Source organism: Heptranchias perlo, chromosome 25, assembly GCF_035084215.1.
Source record: "Heptranchias perlo isolate sHepPer1 chromosome 25, sHepPer1.hap1, whole genome shotgun sequence".
Classification (NCBI taxonomy): Eukaryota; Metazoa; Chordata; class Chondrichthyes; order Hexanchiformes; family Hexanchidae; genus Heptranchias; species Heptranchias perlo.
Genome location: NC_090349.1, coordinates 18,244,463 through 18,271,392, shown reverse-complemented (window position 1 = coordinate 18,271,392; position 26,930 = coordinate 18,244,463). Strand labels below are relative to the sequence as shown.

Sequence of the window (26,930 nt, the reverse complement as noted above, 5' to 3'; positions counted from 1 at the left end):
TACAGACAGTTTTTTCAACTGCCCGTTGCCAAGGCAATCAGTGTGCAGACAGACAGGTGTTACCTACAAGGTCTCCGAATATACAAATCACAAAAAAAAGAGATAGAGAGGTAGAAACATAGAAAAGACAGCAACTGACCCGTTATATTAAAAACAGATAACATTTGTTCGCTGGTGGGGTAATGTGTAGCGTGACATGAACCCAAGATCCCGGTTGAGGCCGTCCTCATGGGTGCGGAACTTGGCTATCAATTTCTGCTCGACGATTTTGCGTTGTCGTGTGTCTCGAAGGCCGCCTTGGAGTACGCTTACCCGAAGGTCGGTGGCTGAATGTCCTTGACTGCTGAAGTGTTCCCCGACTGGGAGGGAACCCTCCTGTTTGGCGATTGTTGCGCGGTGTCCGTTCATCCGTTGTCGCAGCGTCTGCATGGTCTCGCCAATGTACCATGCTCTGGGGCATCCTTTGCTGCAACGTATGAGGTAGACAATGTTGGCCGAGTCACAGGAGTATGAACCATGCACCTGGTGGGTGGTGTCCTCTCGTGTGATGGTGGTATCTGTGTCGATGATCTGGCATGTCTTGCAGAGGTTACCGTGGCAGGGTTGTGTGGTGTCGTGGACGCTGTTCTCTTGAAAGCTAGGTAATTTGCTGCGAACGATGGTCTGTTTGAGGTTGGGTGGCTGTTTGAAGGCGAGGAGTGGAGGTGTGGGGATGGCCATAGCGAGGTGTTCGTCATCATTGATGACATGTTGAAGGCTGCGAACATGGCGTAGTCTCCGCAGCCTTCAACATGTCATCAATGACAACGAACACCTCGCTATGGCCATCCCCACACCTCCACTACTCGCCTTTAAACAGCCACCCAACCTCAAACAGACCATCGTTCACAGCAAATTACCTAGCTTTCAAGAGAACAGCGTCCACGACACCACACAACCCTGCCACGGTAACCTCTGCAAGACATGCCAGATCATCGACACAGATACCACCAACACACGAGAGGACACCACCAACCAGGTGCATGGTTCATACTCCTGTTACTCGGCCAACATTGTCTACCTCATACGTTGCAGGAAAGGATGCCCCAGAGCATGGTACATTGGCGAGACCATGCAGACGCTGCAACAACGGATGAACGGACACCGCGCAACAATCACCACACAGGAGGGTTCCCTCCCAGTCGGGGAACACTTCAGCAGTCAAGGACATTCAGCCACCGACCTTCGGGTAAGCGTACTCCAAGGCGGCCTTCGAGACACACGACAACGCAAAATCGTCGAGCAGAAATTGATAGCCAAGTTCCGCACCCATGAGGACGGCCTCAACCGGGGTCTTGGGTTCATGTCACGCTACACGTTACCCCACCAGCGAACAAATGTTATCTGTTTTTAATATAACGGGTCAGTTGCTGTCTTTTCTATGTTTCTACCTCTCTATCTCTGTTTTTTTTTGGTGATTTGTATATTCAGAGACCTTGTAGGTAACACCTGTCTGTCTGCACACTGATTGCCTTGGCAACGGGCAGTTGAAAAAACTGTCTGTAATCACCAAGCATTGTTCTGTGATTTATAAATGAGATTTCATTTTGAGGATTTCATTTCCAACAACGTTCACCTGAGGAAGGAGGAAGCCTCCGAAAGCTTGTGAATTTAAAATAAAATTGCTGGACTATAACTTGGTGTTGTAAAATTGTTTCCATTGTGATGAGCTGTGAAAAACCAAGCCAACCTAATACTCAACACTTCCATATCAGGCACCTCCTTCAGGACATAATACAACCCTTCTATTTCAGTAGGTACACCTCCCTCATGGTGTTAAATGGGAAATCTGAGTTGGCCAAACTCTGAAGACAACAATTCAGGAAACACTTACTCCACTCACTCCCACCTTGGGATCAAGCAAACCATTCCCATATACTGTCCTGCACAGCCTAGTTGGTAGGTGTCCTGGAAAAAAAAAGTCTCAACAGCCTGCACTTGTACCTTAAGTACATCTCTACTGCTAAAAGCTCAACAGTGTGGGGTTCCTTTATTTTCGGCAAGATGATCTTTTAGCCTAAGGGAAAAACCTCCAACATAGAAAATAGGCTTGAGAACAATGATGACTGGCCCCAGAACCAAATGTAAAATTATCAACATCTTGGAGGAAGGGAGAGGGAAGGGAATAAAGGCATTCAATATTTCCCCATTACGAGGTTGGAAAAAAGTCAGACTACGGCAATGTGACTTCCACTCCAAGATTAGAATTTGTCCCCCTTCCACTGTAACTGTTGGGTCGATTACTCAAAGGTCCCACTTTTGAAAACAGTGATCTGTAACTAGGAAATAATTTTTGTGAAAGTGCGTTCTGCTCCAGTTTAGCAGATGCCATTTGCCTGCTGGGTGCTAAACTATCGAGGGCACACCTCCTTCTCAATTTCAGCACAGTAAAGCAATCAATCCACAAAAAAATAACCAAAAGTGCTCAGATGCTGACCAGACTACTCTATTCCAAGATAGAGACATTTGGTCCCTGAGGGACTATAAGTTCCTCAGTGACAGGAAAGAAGGGTTAGAGGATAGGGCCCACATGATGCTCACTCACACCAGTTGTAAGACTTTTTTGAGAATGTGAGACGAAGTATCTAGGCAATTATTAGATGATATCCAGCTTAGGTAGCCTCATGAAATATCGCTGGTTCTCGACTATAAATATGGCTGCAGCTATCAACCACAAAAGATGGTGTGACTGTTTCCAACACAAAAGACCATTAGTTCATTCCAGGTATCCAGGAAGTGTTCTTTTTCTGGCAATGAGACGATCATTGATCATTCAAAATATGACCCTTATGAAAGTTACTGACAAGATTGATTCTGTTCGAATTCATCAGGTGCACAAGAGGCTTTATTTGAAAGAAGCAACAGCAGTCATAAAATGCCCGGAAAAACTTCCCACGGGAACTTCATAAAGGCAGCAGGAAAGCAGGATGCCGAGCCCAACAGAAAAACATTAGGAGGGGTGCCATCAGCTTGGTCCAAGAAGTGGGTTTTAAGGAGGGTCCGAAGGAGAGTGAGAAGTTTAAAGATTTAGGAAGGGAATTCCAGAGAGTGCTGCCTAGGTGGCTGAAAGCATGGCCTCCAATGGGGCGGGGGGAGGGGGGGGGGGGCAAAGAGGGAATGTGCAAGTGGCTGGAGACAGAGGAACAGAGTTCAGGAGTTGGGTGTACTTCTAGGGCTGGAGGAGGTATTAAGACAGAAGGGCCATGGAAAGATTCAAACACATGGATCAGATTTTTAAATTTGAGGCGCTGCAGGTCTGAGAGAACAGGGGTGATGGGTGAGGTGACTTGGTGCAGGGTAGGATCTGGAGACAGTTTGTTTTAAGATGAGCTGAGATTCACAAGGGTCAAGGATGAGAGAGTGGCCAGGAGACCTTTTCAGTAATCAAGTCTGGAGATGACGAAGGCATGAATGAAGGTTTCAGAAGTAGATGGGCTGAGATTAGGGCAGAGGCAGGCAATGTTATGGAGGTGGAAGTAGGCGGTCTTTGTGATGGAGAGGATATGGGAGTCACAAACTCAGTTTCGGAAAAAACACAACGTAGAGGTCGTGAACAGTGTGAGACAATGCCCATGGAAAGGAGTGGAGTTGGTGGCAAGGTCACAGACTTTGTGCCAGGGGCAAATATGACAACTTTGGTCTACTCAATGTGAAGGCTGTTTGCTGGACCACCCTCTGGATTCTTCTTGAAAAGATGTTATGACAGGGTGCTCAGACAGAAGTGTGAATAGAACTTGTGGAAAATGAAGCCAGCTGATAAACTTATCATCCTATGGTGATCATCTTCAGAATTTAGTATACAGACATCCAGCACTTGGAGCCTGCATCATTCTTCAATGGCTATGAGCGTTGATACATCTCTGAACTTTTCCAATTGATTCTTTTGTTTTAAGTTTTTTTGGTTTAAGACAGGCTGGAATATCTATAACTATGTGGAGATAACAGAAGAGTGATTAAAGACGTTCAAGTCGTTATTAAAGGGTAAGGAATATGAGGCAATGAAAAAGACACTTCATCGTCTCTAACTTGAACTTAACATAGGAGTGTTCGTTGTCATCACTGATTGAAGAGAAACGAGGGAGCAACTACAACAAAAATAAATCCTGCAGTGTTGCCAGGGTAGTTTGTGTAAATCAAGCCTTCAAAATATCAGCAATATGTCAAACATGAAAATTTCACAATCAACAACATGGAGCTGATTTTCAAAAACCTATTATTTTTGTTCAAAAAACACCGTTGACTTCTTTGGCACTTGCATCCAATTTCAAAACATGGGCTTTACTTCAATAACGTCAAGTGCATGGATAGCATTTGTTATGCCACAAAGAGTCCTGCATCAAAATATGACTTGTAATCTAGCATGAAGTGGAAGTAATTTTTTTTTCAAGATGAACTAAGTGTCTTCCCGCACCCCCCCCCCCCCCACCCCACCCCGCCTGATTTACATTCATCAATCCATGCTTCTAGGTCCATAAATTACCAGAAAGTCCATTTCTACCTCTTGGTACCCACCAGACACTTGCAGCGAAGCAGTGCATTAAAAATGTTCTCCATTCAATAAATTTCCAGCCAAAAACATCAATGCTATCTTTGGGTGTGGCGCACACATCTTTTCACTGAAGTTCATCCTCCACATAAGATATTGTATGTCATCTGGCAGAACAAAACATCCCTTTAAGAAGTTACTGCCTTTAGTAGTCAGGTAACCTCTTCCTTCATTGTGCACCTTCACCCTTAATTCTTATGCCAAAGGAGGCAGCATTGAGACCCAAAGTACTGTAAGGTTACAAAACCTTAAGCAACGAATATGAAAGAAGCACCATGTCAGATATGAAAGAGAAATTGGCTGAGAGGGAACTCTGTAATGGAGGTTGAAATTAAATTTTGAATGAGTAAGATCATCTCGAAAGGTAGGCAATCTAACTATCTTCCCTGTTCGTACAACCTTCGCATGAGACATACCAATGCACTTCAGAATTTTGGTAGAAGATTTCGAAGAGCCTATATCTCGAGATCAGTTTGGAGCACCACAGTGCCAAGTACTCTTTATCTCAAGATGTCAAGAGTATAATGCTAAGCAATGGCATGCACACTGCAGGTTCTTGCCCCTGCCAACAGCCTCAAGAACAACTTTGTGGCTGCTTACTTAAGTAATACCTATTGCAAGAGTAGAACAAGCTCCATTTGCCCTGATATGGCCTTCACCCTTTGTTCAGCAATGGGTTTACCTAAATTTTGCTCTGAAATGATAAAGACTACTTGGATTGACAAAACTGTTATCATATCTATACAAAACATTAATGTTCCACACACACATATAAAAATAATTTTGAAAGTGATTTCACAAGAATGAGATGGAACTATGACCCTAATATCCCGAGAAAAGCAAACTCGAACAATCTTAGATAGAATGGCAGGTCCCCCAAACAAAATGTGTACACCATTAAACAAATCAAAACTCTTGATGGTGTCATTTAGAAACAAGGTGCAAGGACAAAGAATAATAGACACACAGAACAAGTTACCAGCAAAGCAGCAAATAATATGAATAGATTCAAGAAATGACAAGGCTCCTGGTGAAAGACTTGGCTCGAGGAATATGGTGAGAAACTGGATAAGAAAGAAAGGTTCATAGCAACCAAAAAATGGGCATGCTTCCTGTTCCTAAGTTTGCCTGTGTTGCTATGCGTAAGGAACAACCATTCATCTGCCATAAGAGAACAACTACAACTTACACCCATAGCATGCAACATTGCAATACCTTCCAAGGTACTTAAGGCAAGGGGAACGGGCATTGCTCAAGACTTAGAGGAGGTAGGATTCAAGGAGAAGTTTTTGACGGTGTACATAGATAAGTGTGGGAACAAAATGCCTGAAAGCTCAGTCACAATTAGTATAGTGTGAGGGAGAAAGAGAATCCACTGGGGACACTCGCTTTTATACTGCATGAGACCCATGCTTGTAGCACCAGTTATCAATGAGAGGGTGTCAACGACAACCCGAAAGTAAATTTGCTGTGATTTGCAACGGTTGGCAGCAAATTCCTGCACAGTTACTTTTGGGCTGAAGGTGGCTACAAGACCCCAGCACATTGGCAGCTCACACAATTAGCACGTGTTGAGCAATATAAACACAGTTTAAAAAGCTGCTACCTGGATATATCAGGGTACATTTGCCTTCCTTACTATAAAAATAACCCAACAAGGTCAAGGCCACAGGTTCAGACTACCCCCTCCCCCCAGCAGCACTATGCTCTGACAAAGGGTCACTGCTAAAAACATGAACCCGCTTCCCCTTCCCAGACACTAACAGACTAACTCTACATCCCAAGCATCCCTGTGCCATGGAACAAAATGGAGAATATAGCTTCAGCTTTGGTCTTCCCAATGTTCAACAGGAAGAAATTGCAGCTCATCCAGGACTGGACATCGGACAAGAACGTTGTATCTGCAGACTTGTTATGAGCTTTCTGAAGAAGTTACTAGGTTAGTGGATGGGGGTAATCCAGTTGACATTCTCTACCTGCATTTTCAGAAAGCCTTTGATACCTTACATTAAGTTACTTCACATGATAGAATCTTGAGATATCCGTGGGAATTTGATACACTGGATTAGGAATTGGCTCCAGTCCCTCAGGCAAAAAGTTGTAGTTAACAGTTATGGATCTGCCTGGTGTCCCCCAGGGATTGGTTTAGGCCTATTACTGTTCACACCTTTTATTAATATCCTGGACAGTGGTGTTGAGGGCATGATCAGATTGCACATGATACTAAAATTTGTGCAAGGGTTAAAACTGTAGTGGAGCATAATCTTCTGCAAAAAGATTTAGATGCGTTAAGGGAATGGGTCAAATAATGGCAAATGGCATTTAACCTGGATAAATCCAATGTGATGCATGTTGGTAGGATCAGTACAGGATATACTTATCATTTACAGGGAACGATACTGAAATCGCTTGAGAGAGAAAAGGATCTAGATGTTATTGAGCAGATCACTGAAGGTTCACGACCAATATTGAGAAGGCAAAGCAGACAGGATATTGGGTTGTATTACAGAACCACTCAGTACAAATCAATGGACACAATTCTGCCCTTATACAGGTGGTTGGTTAGACCGCATCTGGAGTAATTCACCCAGTTTTGGTCCCCTCACATACTGGGTGATATAGTGGTCTTGGAAAATGTCAGGAGAGCTACAAGAATGATTCCCATCTTAAAGAACCGTAGTTATTCAGATAGACTTAAAGAGGTAAGTCTATTTACTTTACGGCAGCATAGACTTAGAGGCGACCTGATAGAGGTACATAACATAAGGAAAGGGCTCGATTGCATGCCTATTGGTAGATTATTTCAGTTTGAGAAATTGGGAAGGATCAGGGGACATGCATTTACACTACCCAAAAGTAGAAATAGGCCCTCCTTCTTTTCCCAGAGAGTAGCGAGTCTCTAGAGTGCATTGCCGGTTTGTGCGGTGTGCACTGAGTCCCTGCGCACCTTTAAGAGGGAGCTGGACTCGTTCTTGGCTGGGGCAGAGATCGCATCATATGAAAGGTAAGTGGATTAACAGTTAATGTACGCGTGGTCAATGTGATCTACTGGACTGTGTCTCAATAGCCAATGGGGTCGGAGAGTAATATTCATGATACTTTCCCCCCTTATTGGCTCTGGGGTTTTTTTGCGCCTCTCCCGGGAGATTTCATGGACATCCCAAAGCTCTAAGATCTATGCAGTACTTTTCAAATGTATCCACTGTTGTAATGTAGGAAACACAGCTAATTTGCACACAGCAAGGTCCCACAAACAGCAATGAATTAAATGGCCAGATAATCTGTTTTGGTGATTTTGGTTGGATATTGGAAGAGTGCTGTGGGTCCTTTTACGTCCATCTGAGAAGGCAGATGGAGCCTCAGTTTAACATCTCATCCAAAGGACGGCACCATCGACAGTGCAGCACTCCCTCGAGAAGCGCCAGCCTATATTGTGCTCACATCTCTGGAGTGGGACTTCAACCCATGAGCCTCTGACTCAGAGGTAAGAGTGCTACCACTGAACCATGGCTGACACAAATAAAGGAGGGGGAACAGTGCAGGTTACAACTACAGCAATGCAGAAGGCATTATGCCTCCATGTGCAGAAACACCAAGCAATCAGCACCCATCAAAATGGCAGTTCAACATTGCACCTTGTGAAGATCTTGGAAGAATTCGAGAAAGTGTGACCACCCATATCCAATTTTAAAAATAAGTGAACGTTGGTTCCAATCCCATGGGTTATACTGCAAAATTATCATTGGCAGGTTGGAGTATGAACTTAACAGTAATAAGCTCCAGTTCTAAATTCAATTTAGAACACTTCCATTTCAAAACGTAAGATTTAAATTACAATTTTTGCTGGCAGAACTCATTTTACTGCAAGCCAATGATTTAATCAAATAATTGTAGAATCTTATAACAATTGGGTAAATTTTCCAAAACATGCTGGTAACTGTGGTGATTACAGCAATTTTACAGAAAAGGCTGTTTGAAGAAAAACCTCTGGTAAAGCAGATGCAGCCTTCAAAAGGCTGACAAATGGCATAACTTCTGAGCTCACTATACCCCCAACATGGTTAATTTCAATGGATTAGAATGAGCGTGAACAATTTCATGATAGTGAGATTACATTTTCCATCCATACAAAATTCAAATCAAGACAATAAAGAATTATATAGAATTTACAGCACAGAAATAAGCCATTCGGCCCAACTGGTGTTGATCCTCCACACTAGCCTCCTCCCACCCGACTTCATCTAACCTTATCAGCATATCCTTTTATTCCTTTCTCTATGTACTTATCTAGCTTCTATGCTATTCGCCTCAACTACTCCATTTGGTAGCAAGTTCCACATTCTAACCACTCTCTGGATAAACAAAATTGACACATCAAAGCACATTTCCTGCAATGTATCAATGTGCATTGCAAGACAAGGAAAATTCAACCACACAAAAAATGGTAATGAGTTGTTTCAGAGACTGCAATTTTGTGAATGCGTAATCAGTGAAATGTGTGTAAACCACATCGGAGTGGTTTTTTAAAAATCCACAGAGATATCTCAGAATCGTAGATAGAATGGTTATAGAACAGGAGGCCACCATTTAGCCCATCAAGCCCATGCCAGCTCTCTGCAAGAGCAATCCAGCTGGTCCCACTACCTCGCCCTATCCCCATAGTCCTGCAAATTTTTTCCCTTCAAGTACTTATCCAATTCCCTTCTGAAAGCCACGTTTGAATCTGCCTCCACCACCCCCTCAGGCAGTGCATTACAGGTCAACCACTCGTTGCATAAAAAAGTTTTTCCTCGTGTGGCCGTTGGTTCTTCTACCAATCACCTTAAATCTGTGTCCTCTGGTTCTTGACCCTTCCACCAACGGGAACAGTTTCTCTCTATCTACTCTGCCTGGACCCTTCATGATTTTGAATACCTCTATCAAATCTCAACGTTCTCAGCTCTAAGGAGAACAACCCCAGCTTCTCCAGTCTATCCAGGCAACTGAAATCCATCCCTGGAACCATTCTAGTAAACCTACTCTGCACCCTCTCCAAGGCCTTCACATCCTTCCTAAATGGCGGTGTCCAGAACTGGACACAATACTCCAGTTGTGGCCGAACCAGTGTTTCATAAAGGTTCAACATAACTTCCTTGCTTTTGTATTCTGTGCCTCAATTTATAAAGCCCAGGATCCTGTATGCTTTTTTAACCACTTTCTCAACCTGCCCTGCCACCTTCAACGATTTGTGCACATATACCCCCCAAGTGTCTCTGCTCCTGCACCACCTTTAGAATTGAAACCTTCAGTTCATATTGCCTCGCCTCATTCGCATGTCTCTTCATTAAATTTCATCTGCCACTTGTCCGCCCATTCCACCAGCCTGCCTATGTCCTCTTGAAGTCTATCCCTATCCTCCTCACTGTTCACTACCCTTCCAAGTTTTGTATCATCTGCAGATTTTGAAATTGTGCCCTGTACACCCAAGTCCAAGTCATTAATACATAATCAAGAAAAGCAGTGGTTCTAGTACCGACGACCCCTGGGGAACACCACTGTACACCTTCCTCCAGTCCGAAAAACAATTGTTCACCATTACTCTCTGTTTGCTGTCACTTAGCCAATTTCGTATTCATGCTGCCACTGCCCCTTTTATTCCATGGGTTTCAACTTTGCTGACAAGCCTATTGTGTGGCACTTTATCAAACACCTTTTAGAAATCCATATACACCACATCAACCGCATTACCCTCATCAACCCTCTGTGTTACCTCTTCAAAAAAACTCAAATCAAGTTAGTTAAGCAAGACTGGCCTTTAACAAATCCATGCTGGCTTTCCCTAATTAATCCACACTTGTTAATTTTGTCCCGGATTATCGATTCTAAAAGTTTCCCCACCACCAAGGATAAACTGACTGGCCTATAATTGCTGGGTTTATCCTTACACCCTTTTTTGAACAAGGGTATAACATTTGCAATTCTCCATTCCTCTGGCACCACCCCTGTATCTAAGGATGATTGGAAGATTATGGCCAGTACCTCCGCAATTTCCACCCTTACTTCCCTGAGCAATCGAGGATGCATCCCATCCGGACCTGGTGACATATCTAATTTAAGTACAGCCAGTAAAGTACATGACTAACTGTACATACAAAATGCGTCACCAGCAGAAAAATTAAGCACGTGCCTTCTCTTAACATATTTTTTCATTATTCCAGTCCAGGTGAACAAATTCCAAAACACATTCCAAATTTAAGTGGAATCCACACAAGGGCTCACTGCACTCCAAACAGGCCATGCATTTACATTTAAAATTTCTACAACTTTGTCCTATGATGTGTACACAGCTTAAAAATACTTGCTTCAACAAATTATGAGATGTATGATTCAGGCTTAGAAATTACAAGCTTGCATTTACATAGTGACTTTCATGTTCTCAGGCCATCCCAAAGTGTTTCACTGCCAATCAATTACTTTTTCAAATGTAAACAATTTTACAACACCAAGTTATAGTCCAGCAATTTTATTTTAAATTCACAAGCTTTCGGAGGCTTCCTCCTTCCTCAGGTAAATGTAGTGACTTGTTACGCAAGCTAATGCAGCAACCATTCTATGCGCACCAAGGTTTCAGTAGCACTGGTTGAAGGATAAATGTTGGCCAGTGTAACACCTTGCTCTTTGAACAGTGTCCTCGGATCTTAAGTCAACCTGAATTTGAAATGGTTTGGGTAAGCACCTGGTATGCCTGCATAGCATAGCCAGTCATGAATTTAATCCCACCATTTATGTGCCTGCATAACTGACTGACTGTTTGACCAGTCCACATATGCGAAGGAGTGTCAGTTTTCATGCCCCCAGTAGAAAGTTCTGGCTCATCCACTCATCATAAGTTGGCAGAAGCAAATCTGGTTTATGTTCGTGGATGACTATTGTGGCCGGGGAAGACCTGGAAATTTCAGAAGTAACAAAACACAATATTGCAGGTAGAAAAAGCACTAATACTTTTTAATACTCTAAATTCCCAGTCACATTTTGGCTGATGGCTATACACCATTATAACAATTAGTTACAGCTGAAGTGGAATAAATAGCACCTGTAGACCCAAACAGGCTGCTCAAATTTTAAAACTGAAGTAAAATACCAGAAGCAAACAGCAGTTTAAAAAAAAAATAATGAGTTCCAGGACTCTAAGAGATTGACCACAAGCTAGAACTGATCCATCTGACAACGGAAGAAATGGATAAAGGAGGATACAAGCTTAAATACATAAAGTGGAAGCTACAAATGAGAATGCAAAGGTACTGGAGCGCCAGTGTAGATACGAAGCATTAGAACTGGAGAGACAGTATCAATGTGCACTTTAACTGGCAAAAAAAAGTTCACTGACTAGGATTTCATTGAGTCCCAGCGTCCAGCCGATTCAGTCTACATCTCTGCAAAATATTTGTGCTGAATCTTCGGTTAAATTGTAAAGAAGGCAACCTCAAAGATTTTTTAAGGGGTATTTTAATTGTTCATGAACCATAAATCGGATAAAGAAATTTGGACAGAGAGACTGGTACATTCACTGCATTAAAGCACTTAATGCAGTTTCACAATGTGGATCCAATGGGCAGTGTGCACGATGATACTGTAACAAGTGACTTTCACTGTTTTTGACCAAAGCATATGGCACAAATTTAAAGAGTGATGGAAATCTCAGAATGGTACTTGCAGAACAGGCAACAGAATTCGAAGATATTTGGAAGCTGCAGCTGGAGGGGAGAATTAAACAAACTGTCATTTAATGAAGAAGAGACTGTTTTCTGGAAGCAGACCCAGATGAGTGTTGTTAGTCAAGCCATGCAAGGAAAATAATTATTTTAAAGGCAGTAAGGTGGGACACAACTAGCCACCTCCACACCCACCTGAGCCATCACCTGCTAAAATATTCATCCATGCCCTCACCATCTCCAGGTTCGACAATTCCAATGCTCTCCTTGCCAGCCTCCCATCCTCCACCCTTAAACTTCAATTCATCCAAAACTCTGCTGCCGTGTGTTATGCTGCACAACCTCATGCTGACTCATCACCCCCGCCCTTGCTCACCTCCACTGGTCCCAGCCTCAAATTTAAAATTCTCATCCTCGTGTTTAAATCCCTTCATGGCCTCACCCCTCCATATCTCTAACCTTCTCCAGCCCTACAGCCCCTTCTGTTCCTCTGGCTCTGGCCTTGTGCATCCCCCGCTCCTTTCTCCCCACCACTGGCAGCCGTGTCTTCAGCTGCCTTGGTCCCGTGCTCTGGAACTCCCACCCTAAACCCTTCCCTCTCTTCCTTTTCAGGCTCTCTTTTGAGCATGCTTTAAGTCACACCTCCTAATATCTCTTCCCTTGGCAGAGCATCCATATTTTACTTATGTCTCAAACTCTTTGGCATGTTTTTCTTCATTAAATTTGTTATATAAATGCAAGTTGCTGCTGATCTAAAAGGTGGCCCAGGACAGTCAGCAAGATTGTCAAGAACCTAGTGTCGTCTTCCTCTCCCAATCACTGACTAAGTGGCTAACAGAAATTCAATTTTTTAAAAAATTGTGAAATAAAAGGCTGTTATTTGTAAAAGAGATTGTGAAGCTGTCAGATTGTCGTTAAAAACCCAACTGATTCACTAATGTCCTTTAGGGAAGGAAACCTGCCGTCCTTAACCGATCTGGCGCAAGTCCCACACCTATGTGGTTGACTCTTAACTTCCCTCTGAAGTAGCCCAGCATGCCACTTAGTTGCATCAAACCACTAGCATCTTCACTACACAGACTGCAGTGGTTCAAGTAGAAGCCCACTACTAAATTCTTAGGACAAATAGGCCTTGCCAGTGATGCCTACATGCAGAGAATGAATTTTTTTTTTAAAAAAGGGTGCAGCCTGATGCTGGTATGCCTACATCTGGTGACAGGCAGTCAGCATTGCCCACATTTGTAGTTTTTGAAGGCCGCAGGTGTAACATTCACCCAAGTATGGCTACAATATGCTACATGAACAGGAAGGAAGAATTTTAACATCTGTCATTTGAGGTGCGATTAGGTGGTGATTTGAATGATGAGGTTAAGGCCAAATTATTTCATGAGTAGAAGGCCAGAGCCAGAAAAAAAAGCCATCCTGTGCAAAATCAGCTGCAATGGACAGTGACAGCATGACGCAACCTGATCAAGGTCGAGGCTACAAACAGTTAGGTCGGAGCAGGGCAAGCCTCTCACTGGCAGGACTGCTATACTTGGCAAGGACAGCTGCCTTTAAAGCCCACACCAAGCTTTCAGTCACGGTTACTGGATAAAGCTGGCTGTGAGACAGAGTTTGTCCAAAGGGGAAATTCAGAAAGTGTGCTGGCAGCCAGGCAGTGCTCCTTGCCACACACTGCACGAGACCACAACAATGTGCAGCAAGTATTAATGGTGGGTCAGCACACCTTTCAGGCAGAAAGCAAAAGTTTCATCAGAATTGTTGCTGACAAGTGTGGGGGTCAAAAAAAGTTAGGTGATTGATCTAGAATCTGACCGGTTTTAATTCAAGACATTTTTATACAATTTTAGCCATGCCAAAATGGGCAAATTCAAATTGGTTTCTGTAAACTGCCAGCTCAAAGCATTTTGCTACTACTTTTCTGCATGTATATGAATATATGTCTGTTTCTGAAACCATTACATTGTTAAATTGCAGCAGGAATTTGCCCATCCTTACTACTGCATTTATTCCAGACCTCTGAAGAGTTAAATACAGAAATGCCTGCAGCATCTCATTACGGCCTTCTGACCATTTGGAAATGACCAAGCTATTATCTACAATAGCTGTCTCAACAGGGGATCTGTTGGCATAACTCTTCACAGTTCTGCTTTGTCCTGAAGGTGTGCAAATTTTGAGCGTGATAGGGGAAGCAATGAGAGGAATGCCACAGGGTTCAGTGCTGGGTGCCTCTACTGTTGCACAACTTTGATGCAGAAACCCAATACAAACTGGTCAATTTCACAGATGACACTAAATTGGTTGGGAGGTAGGCAAGATGTACTAAGCAGCCAGGGAGCCACAAAAGTTGTTAAATGAAATCTGTAATTGGGAAAATTAGTGGCAAATGAAATTCAATACAGCTAAGTGCAAGGTATTACACACTGGCAGGAAAAAATGGATGCCTTAAGTATATTAAGGATGGTGTCAAAGTCTCTGAAGATGGAACAGAAAGGGGTCTTGCAGGGTCGCAATAAGCAATGCCAATAGAATGCTTTATTATATTGCTGGGTCAGTTGAGTATATTTGGAGAATGTCATGCTAAAACTGCTGTGGCCTTAGTTAAATACTCTATTTAGATTTGGTCACCAAGACACAACAACAACTTCAATTTATATAGCACCTTTAACATTGTAAAATGCCCTAAGGCGCTTCACAGGAGCATCAAACAAAATTTGACACCGATAGGAGATATTAGGACAGGTGACCAAAAGCTTGGTCAAAGAGGTAGATTTTAAGGAGCGTCTTAAAGGAGGAGAGGGGTTTAGGGAGGGAATTCCAGAGCTTAGAGCCTAGGCAGCTGCAAGCACGGCCGTCAATGGTGGAGGAAGTTAAATCAAGGATGTGCAAGAGGCCAGAATTGGAGGAGCGCAGAAATCTCGGACGGTTGTGGGGCTGGAGGAGGTTACAGAGACATGGAAGAGCAAGGCAATGGAGGGTTTTGAAAACAAGAATGAGAATTTTTAAAAATCGAGGCGCCAATGTGGATCAAGGAGCACAGGGGTGATGGGTGAACGGGGGTTAAGACAGCAGAGTTTTGGATGTACTTAAGTTTATGAAGGGTGGAAGGTGGGAGGCTGGCTGGGAGCGCATTAAAATAGTCAAATCTAGAAGTACAAAGGCATGGATGAGGGTTTCAGCAGCAGATGAGCTGAGGCAGGGGTGGAGATGGGCGATGTTACAGAGGTGGAAGTAGGCGGTCTTGGTGATGGAGCGGATATGTGGTTGGATGCTCATCTCAGGGTCAAATAGGATGCCAAGGTTGCTTATGGTCCGGTTCAGCCTCAGCCAGTGGCCAGCGAGGGGGATGGAGTCGGTGGCGAGGGAATGGAGTTATGGTGGGGACTGAAGACAATGGCTTCAGTCTTTCCAACATTTCGTTGAAGGAAATTTCTGCTCAGCCAGTACTGGATGTCGGACAAGCAGCGTGATAAATCAGAGTGGAGGGGTCGAGAGAGGTGGAAATGGGAAACATTCAAGCTCTGGAGATAATGCCGAGAAGACACATGGGGCTGAACTTCCTAACTTCGAAGGATTGAGTCATGATGAAAGCCTGGAGAAATTGGGACACTTTAGCTTTGAAAAATGACGGCTGAGAACATTATGAAAATATGGAAGCTATTAAATAGTATATACAAGGTTAATATGGAGAACTACTTCAAGTTTTGCCAGGATACTAGAGCAAGGAGACATATATTAATCTGGTGAAAGGAAAGTTTAGGCACGCATCTTGAAGAATTTCACACAAAAAGTAACACCTGGAATGGCCTTCATGATAGAATGGAGGCGATGTTAGTTAAATAATGTGCGGGACTAAGAAGGGCTGAACGGTCGCCATCATCACTATCCGTTTTATAAGTCAGATACCTTAAAGGTTGTCTTTATAACTTGGAAATCTATTCAGTTCTGTAGCCAGATGCTGCCTTAATTCAGGAATATGGCAGGCTTTCGCTAGTTAGTCACAGTTGCATCACACAGATAGGTTGCTTCAGTGAGGTGGGAGTGTAACAGCAAGCAGTTACCTACAAAGATCATTGTTCTTTCAGTTTGATTGGAGAAGAACAGTTTTTAAGTAACAATGAGAATTAAAGATCATATTGCTTTTTTCTATCTGCAGGTTTCTTCTGGGGAGCATGAGTAAGAAGTATTGGGAAGGAACCTGAATTGCAACAAGGTTTTCACCACTTACAATGGGCAATCATTTGTTTTAATCTCTATTTTTTATTCTCGCATCTTTTAGAAGGGACATGCTTGATCAGATCCAATTGTGTAGCTGAAGGAGGATGGAACTTCAGTTGAGATCAACATGGAGTCATTTGAAGCGGCTTTTATTTCCAATTGTACAGCACGGGTTTTCAATTTGTGGTTCATGGTGCAGTCCGCAAGGGGACCCCCTAATTTCTACCTATTTATCATCAGATTTCTGTACATTTTTGTATTTGTTGACTTCATTTCTGTTCTATACTAATGAAAAACTTTATTTTCTGCAATGATAGCATGGTTTTGCTTCAGAAATTTGACAACGCTGATGAGAAAGACAGGGCTCGCCTGGAATGTGTCAATATTTTCATCAAATCTCAGCAAGTGAATCAGTTAAGAATCATTCCAAATTCAATCCTATCCTCACCGAACACTCATACAAGTTCAATTTTGAATCCTCACCTGCTGCTTCCAAAATTGTCGAGAACACCAACCTGGGCATTTTCCTGCACACTATACTATATTAACACACATTCATTGCGACAACTATCATTAACCATGGCACCAGTCCAGCACATGCTTTTTTTACCCAACACTATGCAATTTATTGGTCCAAGCCCACGCACTGGCTGCAAGTATAAATATTCTGATAGACTGACTTACTGACCTAGCTGATAAAGGTTAGCATCTCTTACAATATTTGATGTCTTGCAAATAAGCAGAGGTAATTTCAAACCATCTGCAGAGTACCCCAACTGGTGCTAATTGGTTATTCAGGTGTGTGTTTACTATTGAAGTGCCAGGAAAGCTCAGACAATATTAATAATGTTTGAAGATATCTGCAGGCAGCATCTTTAAGCCTACATTATGATACACAAAGCTTGCAAGTATATTCCCCTAATGTTCAACTGTTTTAATAAATACTTCTTGTACCTGCAAAACATGACAGGCTGCTGTTGCAAAACAGCAAAATGGACTAAAAGGAACCCTTTATAGTGTGTTCTGATTACTGTCCTGGTCTAGGTGTTTCTGGACACTAAATGCAAACATACTGCTGGATAACAGTAATGCAATACAAATATTGTGCTGCACATTTGTTTGAACAGCTTCTGCTAAATAGGAACTATTCTCAAATAAAATATTGATTTAGCCTTACCTTTCTAGCAAATTGTGAATGGCTTTAAAGAGCAACGTTCTGCATTCGTATGTGAGTCCATTTTCCCAGAGACCATCTTCTACCACTGAAATGAAAAAGAAAATATCTCATTATGCATGAAAAATTAAATCCAGCCAATCAGTATTAAAGAAAAGTCTTGTGAACATCATTCAACTAAGTATTGGCATACAGAACATTTTGAATATCCACCCTTCAATCTGAAGTGGATTGGCTCATTGAATAGATGTAGAATAAAAAATGCTTAGAGCAAACAACAACTGCTAAATAATGCCACAAACTCAAAGCAAGCACTTCAATTCAGCTGAAGTCATTTTCGCCAAATCATGTCACTTTCAGATCAAACAATTCAGTACACAATGAATGCAACAGCTGGCACTGAATTTAAGACTGCAATGCAATGAAGGGGTTCTGCAGATGTTCGCAAAACACTACTCTTTTGTGACATTAGAACCCAATAGTTCACCACTAATTAAAAAAGAGATTTGTATTTATACACTATCTGATCGTCTGTCTCAGAAATGTTTCAAAGCTCTTCATAGACAATGAATTACATTGAAAATTAGTTGCTGTTATGTAATCCAACACAGTAGCCATTTTGCACACAAGATTTCAGACAGCAATGACAATGAGAAAGTTGGCCAGGGCACCTGAAGAACTCCCTGGTCTTCTCCAAATAGTGCTGTGCAATTTCTGATGTGCATCTCAACCAGTATAACAGGCAAACATCACTTCAGTTTAACACCCTATCCAAAGGGCAGCATCTCAGACAATGCAGCATTACCCCAATACTGCACTGAAACATGAGCCTAGATTATGTCAAGTCCTGCAGTGGGGCTTTCTCTTAAAATAACCATCATTCAGGGAGTAAACGGTACGGTACTGACCCATACAGATTGGGAAAGTTTCTGTTTCAATTTTCCTGGACTGTGTTAAATTAACTCAACCAGGGAGGCAATAGGACACAATTAGCTTTAGCATTACAATGGGGGAATAAAGCTAACACTACTTAGCAAGACCTGCAGAAAAATGCTCACGTATGGACAACATGAGGACAGGAATAGGCTTGGCTCCAATATCCTCAAAAATCAGATGGTCTTCTGGCATTCACCATCGAAGCTCACACATGAACGAGACACGATACCCGAGTACTGACTGAAATTCAAGCAATTTCAGTGAGGTTACATTGTTTATAGGATGCTAATCAAAAGTCTAACTACAAAGGCATGAAACCGTGCTCAAAGATCTGACCTGCACACCAAATTTTAGCGTGGTCTCAGTATTACAAATTTCTAAAACAATTATTTATCAGCTATATTAGATGCTGAATCCAACAGAAGAATAGTTCACCATCAAAAACTGCCTATTTGTGGGTTATTTTATTCATTTCTTTGAGACAGTGCACCCAGTGTTCTCAAATGACATTCAGCCAATGGGAGGAGGATATTTACGGTTCCACATTCGGTAGTTAAAATCATTCTGGATTAAAAGTTAGCATTGTGCTCCACCTGTCAAGCACCTACATTGTAGCAACAATATCTCAGCAACAACTTGCACTTCTTTAATGATCCTCGTGCAGAGACATGTCTCCAAGCTTTTACAGGGCACTAGATGAAGTATATGCTGGGTATAAGGAAAGAGATGTAGGGGATGCAAAGGTATGATCAAGAGAAGTGTCTTAAGGAAACCTTGGAATGCAGGAAGGTGGTGACAAGGTACAGTTGCTAGGGACAGAGTCTCCAAGGGCAGCGACTGAAAGAGCAGAGCAAGCCGGGAACAAGGAAGAGACCGATGCCGTCGCAGCAAAGGCCATGGGCCCGATATTAGCACCCGCTATCGGGTGTGTTCCTGGCGGGGGGCCTCCGAAAATCAGGGAATCCCGGAGCGGGTCGGGAGCCCGGCTCCAACCCACCCACTTCCGGGTTCCCCACAGACGCGCTGACGTGCGCGCGCAGCCCCCGCATATGGGACTCCCGCAGGCAATTAAAGCCGGCGGGGTGCCACTTGACAGTATTTATGGTGCTATTTCAGGTCGTTAACAGACCTGATTAAGGGAATACGTGAGGAGGGGTGGGATTTTAGAAACAACTGGGACTGTTTCCCGTACTGGGGGAAACACTCCCAGTTCAAATGGACGTGTTGCAGCTATCAGCCTGTGGCAGCTGCAAAGGTCCACTTGACAGGTGGGGGCGGGGGGGGGGGGGGGGGGGGGGGAGAGACCCTCACTCATTGCAGGAGGCCACTCTGTCACTTTGGACAAAGTTTGGCCTCCACCACCCTCCTCCTAACAATAAAATTCACCAACTTGTACACTTACCACAGGGTCCAGACACATGTACCTACCTTCCAGATGGGGGCCGCCGTAGCTGCAGTCATGACCTCCTCGGAGGGCGAACAGCATCATCAGCCTCACCATCCACCTCTGACACGTGGAGCTCCACAACACAGTGCTGTGACACATCCACCTGCACAGCAGGAGGGAGGGCAACCGCAGAGAGAGATGCTTCACAGAGGGCACTACCCTCACCACGGGGTCCACAGACCGAGGCTCAGCTTCCTGGACCTCTCTGAGCAGCAGTGCACACGGAGGCTCAGAGTCACTCGACATGTAGTCGTGGACATCTGCAGCCTCCTTCATGCCGAGCTGCTCCCGGCTGGCCCAAGCACCAGCTTCTTACCTGTCGCTGTCAGTCACCACTGCCCTCAACAACTTCTCCTCCGCATCCTTCCAGGGTGCCACCGGGGACATCGCCGAAGTCTCTCCGTCGTCTGCACAAAAGAGCCCTGCAAATACACCTACACCCACTCTGCAGTGACACAATGGGTGGCATCAGGTGTGGGTCTTCATTGTGATCCTCAGGAAAGGGCATTATCGCACAAACCAGACAAGATTTGCAAAGACGTGGCAGTAGTGGTGCCAATATATGTAATGTGAGTTGGTCAGAAATTAAATATAAGTAAAAACCATGACAAACCCTCAAACACCCTTGTGCATCCCCTTCATGCTCACGACACGTATGCCTTACGCTGCCTACTGCACATATGTGATGCATGCCCTGTGGCTGCAGCACAGGTAGTGGCAGGTTGAGTGAGGCTGACCGTGAAAGAGATGCATGAGAGGGCGAGTATGAGAAGAGCCATGAGATTGTATGAGGATTGGGTTGAGTGGTAGTGGCAGGATGGGTACTGGCGAGGTGAGTAAGTGCAGGTAAGATGAGGATGAGGTTTGAGTGGGTGCGAGGGGTGATGTGACAGAGTAGTGTTGGCAGTGCAGAAGGAGATGTGGGGTGGGGGCGGTGATGTGGCAGACGGAGTGTAGGGGAATGAGTAAGTGTACTCACTTTGGCTGACCGACTTAGGTCATTGCAGCGCCTCCTGCACTGTATGCAGGTGCGTGATATGTTGGTGTTGCAGGTAACCTCCTCTGCCATCTCGAGCCAGGCCTTCTTGGTGGCAGAGGCAGGCCGCTTCCTCCCGCCTGCCGGGTGGATGATCTGTCCTCCTCCTCCCTCCTCCTCCTCCTCTCCTCCCCTCCCCCCTCCCCCCTCCTCCTCCTCCCCCTCACCCCATCCAATGATACCTGGAGTGAGGCATCATTAAACCTGGGAGCAGCCTCCCCCCCACCCGAGCTGCTCCATGCTGTACTTTTTCCTATTTCTTGCAGCGTCAGTCAGTGGAGGACTGCCCCTTCAAATAGAGCTCCTCCAGCTGACAGACCTTACTGCGCATGCGCAGTCAGCCCGGGGGACCCAGAAGACCAGGTAAGTGGATCCAATTAGGCTGCGCTCTCACGCGGGGCAGAATGATTTCACCGGGCACGTTACCCACGCACCCAGTCGCCCCCCCCCCCCCGCCGTGAACCCGCAGCCCTCCTAATATCGAGCCCCATGTATGGGGGCATATGGATGGAGAAGATTGAGTGGAGCAAGGCCAAGGAGTGATTTGAAGGAGAGGACAAGAGTCAGGACTTGAAAGAATATTTATTGAACTCTATATCTTTTAATCAAAGCTCAACATTAACTATGAACCTTGAAGTGGGAGGAAATAGAACAGAAAATTGTCAATAACAAAAAAAAAGAGAACTTTTATAATATCAGCACGAAAATTGTTTTTGTGCACCACCTACCAACTGTTCACCCCGTATTTTGTTATTCCAACCTGCTTGCCGGAACACATTGATATATCTCATTCCCTTATTTGCTTTGCGTCTTGCCCTGGAAAGGTTCCTGCTATTCAACATCAAGCTCTGACTTCCCATCAAATTCTAAACTGGTGTGCATCACACTATTTGTACACATTTCTGGCAGTAAAATAATGAAAGACAAAGCTATAAATCCAGTCCAATCCAAGCCTTCCTCGCCAACATGAAAGCTTGGTGATCAACATACTAACAAGCATGAAAAATTGAAGAAATACTCCTGGATAAAGACTTTACCATTAAATACTGGAGGAAAAAGCAGTTAAAGAATGAAAGCATTAAGCAGCGCTGGAGGTAGAAAGCCAATTCTGAACAGCATCTTTTCATGCCCTGCTCTTGAAATGCTAAGATCAGGCAATGCAAACACTGAGGGAGTTTCAAAACAAACTTGCTTAGATTTTTTCTTCAGAGTACAATACAGGACAATAGCTTAACTGCATAATTGCCAAACCCACAACTGTGTGCATGCATACCACAGGTATTTCAATATTCTTTGAAGCACATATATCTAAGAATCTTTTATTTAGGAACAGGAGTAGGCCATTCAGCCCCTTGTGCCTGCTCCGCCATTTGATAAGATCATGGCTGATCTGTGATCTAACTCCATGTACCTGCCTTTGGCCCATATCCCTTAATGCCTTTGGTTGCCAAAAAGCTATATCTCAGATTTAAATTTAGCAATTGAGCTAGTATCAATTGCTAAATTTATAATTCTTTATCTGTGCGGTCATTAAAGGTAGATCCACTGTAATGCAATGCTTCCTTTTCATCCCTCCAGATTGTTGATAGTGCTCAAATCAAACTTATTAAATTCCATAGATGTTCGTTCGAGGGATATATTCCATTGCTTCTACTGTTCAGTATTATGCTGAAAGCTCCATTGTTGAAAGATATACAGCGCTGCTCTATACTGAGCAGTGCTTTAAACATTGGGTAGTTAGCATATGCTCAGCTGCTTCGCTTCTCTTCTCTTTCCAATACGCTACTCTGATGTCAGCACTCTTTTTGTTATCCATTTTCAGACCAAAACAAACAATGTAAGTGTTGACAAGCACTCTGCTCTCTTTCTCTGTCATGACCTTTCTTGTGCACACCCTATTATTTTACTACTAGCACTCCTCTGAACTTTGCTTTCTGCAAAAACTGTGCACGTGCTTACATTCCACAATCTTCAGGTTTTTAAAACACTAGCTTGAATCACCTAGCTCTACTACTTGTACTACTAGTCTTCTTAATCTCGTTGGGATCCCACATTACAAAGTTGGACCGACACTACGGTCCAATTTGAAAGAAGCTACACTTTTGCATTAATGGAAGTTGCATGTACTTTTCACCATACAGCCATACTAATCTGTGTCTCACACTTCATGTGTATGACTAGACAGGACTGTCCTTCTCAAGATCAGAGCAGCATATAGCACTGTAACTTGTTTAAGGTTCTAAATGAACAGGCCATCACCTTAAACTCGTTTTTTACTGAGCCAGGAGACCAGGAAAGTGAGACGAGGTAGGATACACTTAATCGCATCTCCAAAGGTTACATTAATTGGAAACAGTTTAAACTTGAATATTGTGCAAAAACATGGAAGTATATATTCTTACTGGTTCCATTTTTCAGTTGTATTATATAGATTCGTAAATTTTTGAAAAATCAAGATGCAGTCAGACTTTTCCAAAGAGGGCCAACAGACAACCTATATCACACAATGGGAGCACTGCAGAACCATCTATAACTGTAATAATTTTTAACTATTGCAAAGGGGAAATTGTGATATCAGTTGCAGAAACAGCAGGGAGCAATCAAAATAGCTAAACTGTTCCACTTATAATCTTATTCACTCAAGTGGCTACCATTTCTAATTTGATATCGTCCTTGCATAGTGTAATAAACTCTGTTTTTCTGGATGTTCCCCAGAATAATTCTTAGATAATTGAGAATGAACAAATATTATGCCATTACAAATCAAGTTTTAAAATAATTATTGATCAAAGATGTAAATGAACACTAAACTATGGCAAAATGGTATTGATTTCTATACGATCAGGTTCCCACTACCAATATTTGTTGCTGTAAAAAATGCAATTTACTAGAGTAATTTTATTACACTAATTTTGGGAAAGATTATTTGAGACTGATTTATTAAAACCATAAAGCTTTTATACTTGTGTTGTATTTAGCCTTCATTTCCTACAAATCCACATGAATGCCCTCACACAGGAAACACTGATGGCCAGGATATCTGAAAGGAGCATCCAGAAGTTGATAGAGAAGACCCCTCTAACAATCTTGGTTATTTGGGATTCATGTTGCGGTCATAGAAGCAAAATAGGTCAAAAGAAAAATAAGGATTAGCTGCAATTGCAAGCTGGTAGTACTGAACAGTTCCAACATAAATCAAAATGACAGCAAGACAGCATAAGCTTCCTCCCTGCCTGCACAAAGATAGAACGTGCAGAAGCAAAAGCCAGAGCAAATCTCCTTTAACCAGCTGTCAGTGCGCTGCTGTAGTCATCCAGTAGAGGGAGCAACAGTGTGCTGAAGTGGGGTCACAGCAATAGCATCAAAATTAAACATTTGATGAATCACATGCATACATGTCCAATGTCCCAAATTATTCATGAATGCTTAACAAGTGACAAAAAAGGCAATCGTCCCACTTGCCTTGAATTGATGATGCCAGTTCCATCAGACCCTTGCAGCCCTTTCTCTTGTTCATTTTATGTGCTAAACCATAGTGCATATCAACGACAAATCAGTCATTTCCAGTCAATTCATAGACATACTGCTCAACTTACTTCTCAACCCTTAATCTAGTCAAGGTCTAGATTTAAAGGTGATTTTACATTAATTGTGTGCATTATGAGGCAGACATACTCTACTCCTGCCACCGAAAGGACATTAGAACAGCTCCGTGCCTCCAGCAGACCTTGGGACGAGTCCTTTCATGGGCCCTAAGAATAGAAGTCACAGGCGTGGAAAATGTAGGCCCTCTTTTGATTGGTGTGTCAAAAGACAGCAGCAACACACAGGTGCAGTAGAAATGGGAATCTGGTGTTTGGAGGTCGCAAGTCACCGCTTGAGCACTGGTCTCCCACAGCTCTGGCAACAATTGGAAACTAGTTTTCACATTCTATTATAAATTGTTAAAAATGCAAATAAATTCAGTGTATACTACTTCAGGAAATAGCCCATTTGTACAACACACAAGCAGAAAAGTTCAATTTCCTTAAGTTATCATGATTTAGATTTTTATTACAATATAGATCAGTTAGTTTATCAGCTGCAGAAAAACTCAGAATTCATATTTTGAGACCAAATTAGTGAGCGTTTAGAAATTCACGGGATAATGAAAGACAGTGAGCACGAATTTGTTGAAGGCAAGTCCTGTTTGACAAATGCAATTTTTTTTTGAACAAGTGACCAATTGTATAGATAAGGGGAATGCAGTAGATATTATGTATACGAGTTTCTCAAAAGACATTCAATAAGGTGTTATATTGGAAGCTTGTTGAAAAATTCAGGCATATGATGCAAGAGAAAATGTAGTAGTGTATATAGAAAGTTGTTGATGGACACAAAGGGTTAGGATTAATGAGTGTTGCTATGATTGGAGAAGGATTGGAAGTGTTCTGACTCACAGATCAGTGTTCAGTCCATTTCTGAATAGGAGGTTTGATAACAGACTCCAGGAGACCATAATCTGGTTAGCGGAATGGGCAGACAGATGGTAGATGTAAGTTAACGCGAGTAAGTGCGACGTCATATATTTTCAAAAGAAAAACAAGTCAGAGGAGTATTAACTTAATGGAAAGATATTGAAGCGTGTGAAGGAACGGAGACACCTACTGGTGCAAAGAGATCCCTCCTTGAAACTGAATGCAAACAGATAATGCCTTAAAAAAGGCTAATGGTATTTTGGTGTTTATAAATAGGTACACAGAATACAAGTGCAAAGGGTTAATGATAAAGTGGTACACGGTAATAGCTATGCCATAGTTACAGTACAATGTGCAGTTTTGGACATCCTATTCTCGGAAGGACATTAAAGCCATAGGAGCTGCAAAATGCAGACTAGTTTTAGTTATGAGGAGAAACTTGAATAGTGAGAATTCCTAATGGAGCAGAGAGGAGATTTAACAGAGTATTTTAAAATTAGCAAGGATTTTGCTCGGGTGCATAGGGAAGGCTATTTACTTTGGTTGGGGAGTCACTACGAGAATGAGGAAAATAGTAACTTAAAAAAAACAAAATATACCACAATAGCAAAAATTACAGTTGTTCAAAATTAACATTTATTGAGATTGACCTTTTTTTTAATGATCTCAGCCACAGACAGATCCACCTGTACAGTCTGTTATGTCATTTCTCCACCACGAGTTAACTGTTCAATTCCATATTAATTGAGCAACACAGCAATTTTTTCTCCAAAGGACAAGTGCAAGCAGTCGCAATAATGATGTACTTCCATCAGACAAAGCTGCAGCTGTATTCAGTCAACACTCTGACCAAACTGCTTAACTAAACATGAATTTATCTTCTTAATTAAAAGAAATCTAGAGTTGGCACAGGTATTGCTACTGTTCCCAATGCAAAATAACTGATGCATTAAGCACCTAAAAGTAATTATTGTCACCAGAGGAATTTCCATCACTCTTGCCTCTGAGTCATAAGGTTGTGGTCTCAAGCCCCACTCCAGAGACATCAGCACATAATATAAGCTTGTACTTCAGTGAAGTACAGAGGGAGCTGCACTGTCGGAGGTGCCATCTTTCGGATGAGACATTAAATCGAGGTCCCGTCTGCCCTCTCAAGTGAGCATAAAAGACCTCATGCCACTATTCAAAGAGCAGCAAAGTTCTCCCGGTGACCTGGCCAACCAAATCCATTAACCAACACCAAAAATAGATTACCTGGTCCTTCATTTCATTGCTGTTGTAGGACCTTGATGTGCACAAATTGCTACTTTTCCGACATTACAACAGTGACTACATTTCAAAAGTACTTCATTGGCTGTCGAACACTTTGGAATGTCCTGGTCA

General features: G+C 42.8%; 1 protein-coding gene across 2 annotated transcripts in view; it reads right to left on the bottom strand.

Annotated features, from left to right (window-relative positions):
• Positions 1-26,930, bottom strand: part of LOC137342071 (mediator of RNA polymerase II transcription subunit 13-like) — a 228,941-nt gene that overhangs the window by 98,109 nt on the left and 103,902 nt on the right. For both annotated transcript variants that reach the window (XM_068005704.1, XM_068005705.1), the window contains exon 3: positions 17,675-17,759. In XM_068005704.1, coding sequence (XP_067861805.1) covers positions 17,675-17,759 — 85 coding nt within the window. The remainder of the gene's footprint in view (positions 1-17,674; positions 17,760-26,930) is intronic.